Genomic DNA, 1,836 nt, shown 5'->3' with positions numbered 1-1,836 from the left:
TTCTTTATATCATACTTTGTCAACATACTTTTAGCTGTTTTGTATCCTTTTTAGCCCCGATTTACGAACAAATTAAACTTTTCTCTTACTTAAGCAATGTTAATCTTTACATAATTCCGCTCAACCAACACAGAATTCAAACCTACAAATCGATAAGCCTTTATAACTACTTAACTGCAGGTCAAATATGTTAGTGGTTATTATTTTTCAGTGTTAAACAAAAATCATAAACCTACAATGTACGCAGAGCCTTTATTATTATTTTAACTTACTGCAGGATGGGGGGGCCGGATTACTGAAAAACGGGAGAAGGACAAGAATGTTGGAAATTCGGACACTTGGCTAGAAGATGCCGGGGTCCTGACAGGACCAAGTGTTGCCACAAATGTGGCGAAGAGGGACATTTAGCCTTCGATTGCACGCGGAATCCTAGTTGTGCACTTTGCGCCGGTTAAGGAGATAATGAGCACTCTTGTAGCGGAAATCAATGCCCAGCATTACCTCATCATGTCCTACAAGAGCAAAGGCGGCTGAAAAAACCTACAAAATTAGGATCCTACAACTTAACCTCAACCACTGTGATCCAGCTCAAGATCTTTTCTGGAAAACAGTGAAAGACTTAAGGATTGACGTGGCCATCCTGAGTGAACAATATAAAAATCTGGAAAACGTCGCTTGGATATCTGACATCACTGGAAGGGCTGCGATCTGGGCATTCGGCAGACAGGCCATAACCGAAGCGACACAAGACCTCACATGTGGGTTTGTCTGGGCTAAGATACGACATCTATACTTGTATAGCTGCTATGCCCCACCAAACACCACAACCGAGGAATTCCAAGGACTAATAGATCTTATAGTCCTAGATGCCAGAGGGCGAAGACCCGTAGTTATTGCCGGAGATTTTAATGCTTGGGCGACGGAGTGGGGTAGTCAGTCGACTAACCGTCGCGGAGAAATCCTTCTTGAAGCCTTCGCGCAGATTGAGGATCTTGTTTTGGCAAATACTGGGTCGGACCCTACGTTTTTGAGAGCAGGAAGGAGCTCGGTAATTGACCTCACGTTTGTTAGCGACATCCTTCTGCCAACTACTAGTTGGCAGGTCAGCGAAGTGTACTCACACAGTGATCACCAGGCTCCTGACCTGACCACAATATGAAACCGCGAACCAAGGGTCATTGGGTCATTAGGCGTGAGAGGTGTGCGGTTCGCTGGAAAACCAGCACGTTTGACAGGGAATCGTTCCAAATCATGATGGAGACCCAATGTAATTTGTCAGGCACTGCGGAGGACAAAGCTCGACAGGTAATGGGCCTAGCATACAATGCGTGCGACGCGGCTATGATTCGTTCCAATATGGGTAACGGTAGACTTCCGGCTTATTGGTGGAACGATCTTATCGCTGACCACCGTACTCGATGCCATGCAGCGAGGAGGAGATATCAGCGAGCGAGAGGGAGCCGGATGTTTCAGCAATTCCAGGAGGAATACAAGGATCAGTGGCGAGAACTCCGGCGAGCTATCAAATCGAGTAAGCGACGATGCTGGAAAGAGCTTTGTGATGAAGTGGATAAGGGCCCGTGGGAAAGACCCTACCGCACAGTGATGAAGAAACTGAAAATCTGCGCTATGAACTCGCCCATGTGCCCGGTGACAGTGCAGAGGATCATTACTACTCTGTTTCCTGCACAAGAGGAATTAAGGCAGACAGAGCCGTTGTCCCCATTTGATGTGCCAGCGGTAACGACAGAAGAGCTCAGAGACAACTGCCGAAGCCTTCAGATGGGAAAGACCCCTGGCATAGACTCGGTGCTGAGCCCCCTGTTGTGTAATGCC

General features: G+C 47.2%; 1 protein-coding gene across 1 annotated transcript; it reads left to right on the top strand.

Annotated features, from left to right (window-relative positions):
- The first annotated feature begins 487 nt into the window (after positions 1–487).
- Positions 488–1,159, top strand: LOC136796297 (uncharacterized). Its single transcript, XM_067049715.1, has one exon. The coding sequence runs from the start codon at positions 488–490 to the stop codon at positions 1,157–1,159; it is 672 nt and encodes a 223-aa protein (XP_066905816.1).
- The last annotated feature ends 677 nt before the right edge of the window (positions 1,160–1,836 follow it).

The sequence above is a fragment of the Halyomorpha halys genome, unplaced genomic scaffold, assembly GCF_000696795.3.
Source record: "Halyomorpha halys isolate HHAL.00 unplaced genomic scaffold, Hhal_1.1 Scaffold1042.1, whole genome shotgun sequence".
NCBI lineage: Eukaryota > Metazoa > Arthropoda > Insecta > Hemiptera > Pentatomidae > Halyomorpha > Halyomorpha halys.
Note: the sequence above shows the minus strand (reverse complement) of the source record. Positions and strands in the feature narration are given on the sequence as shown.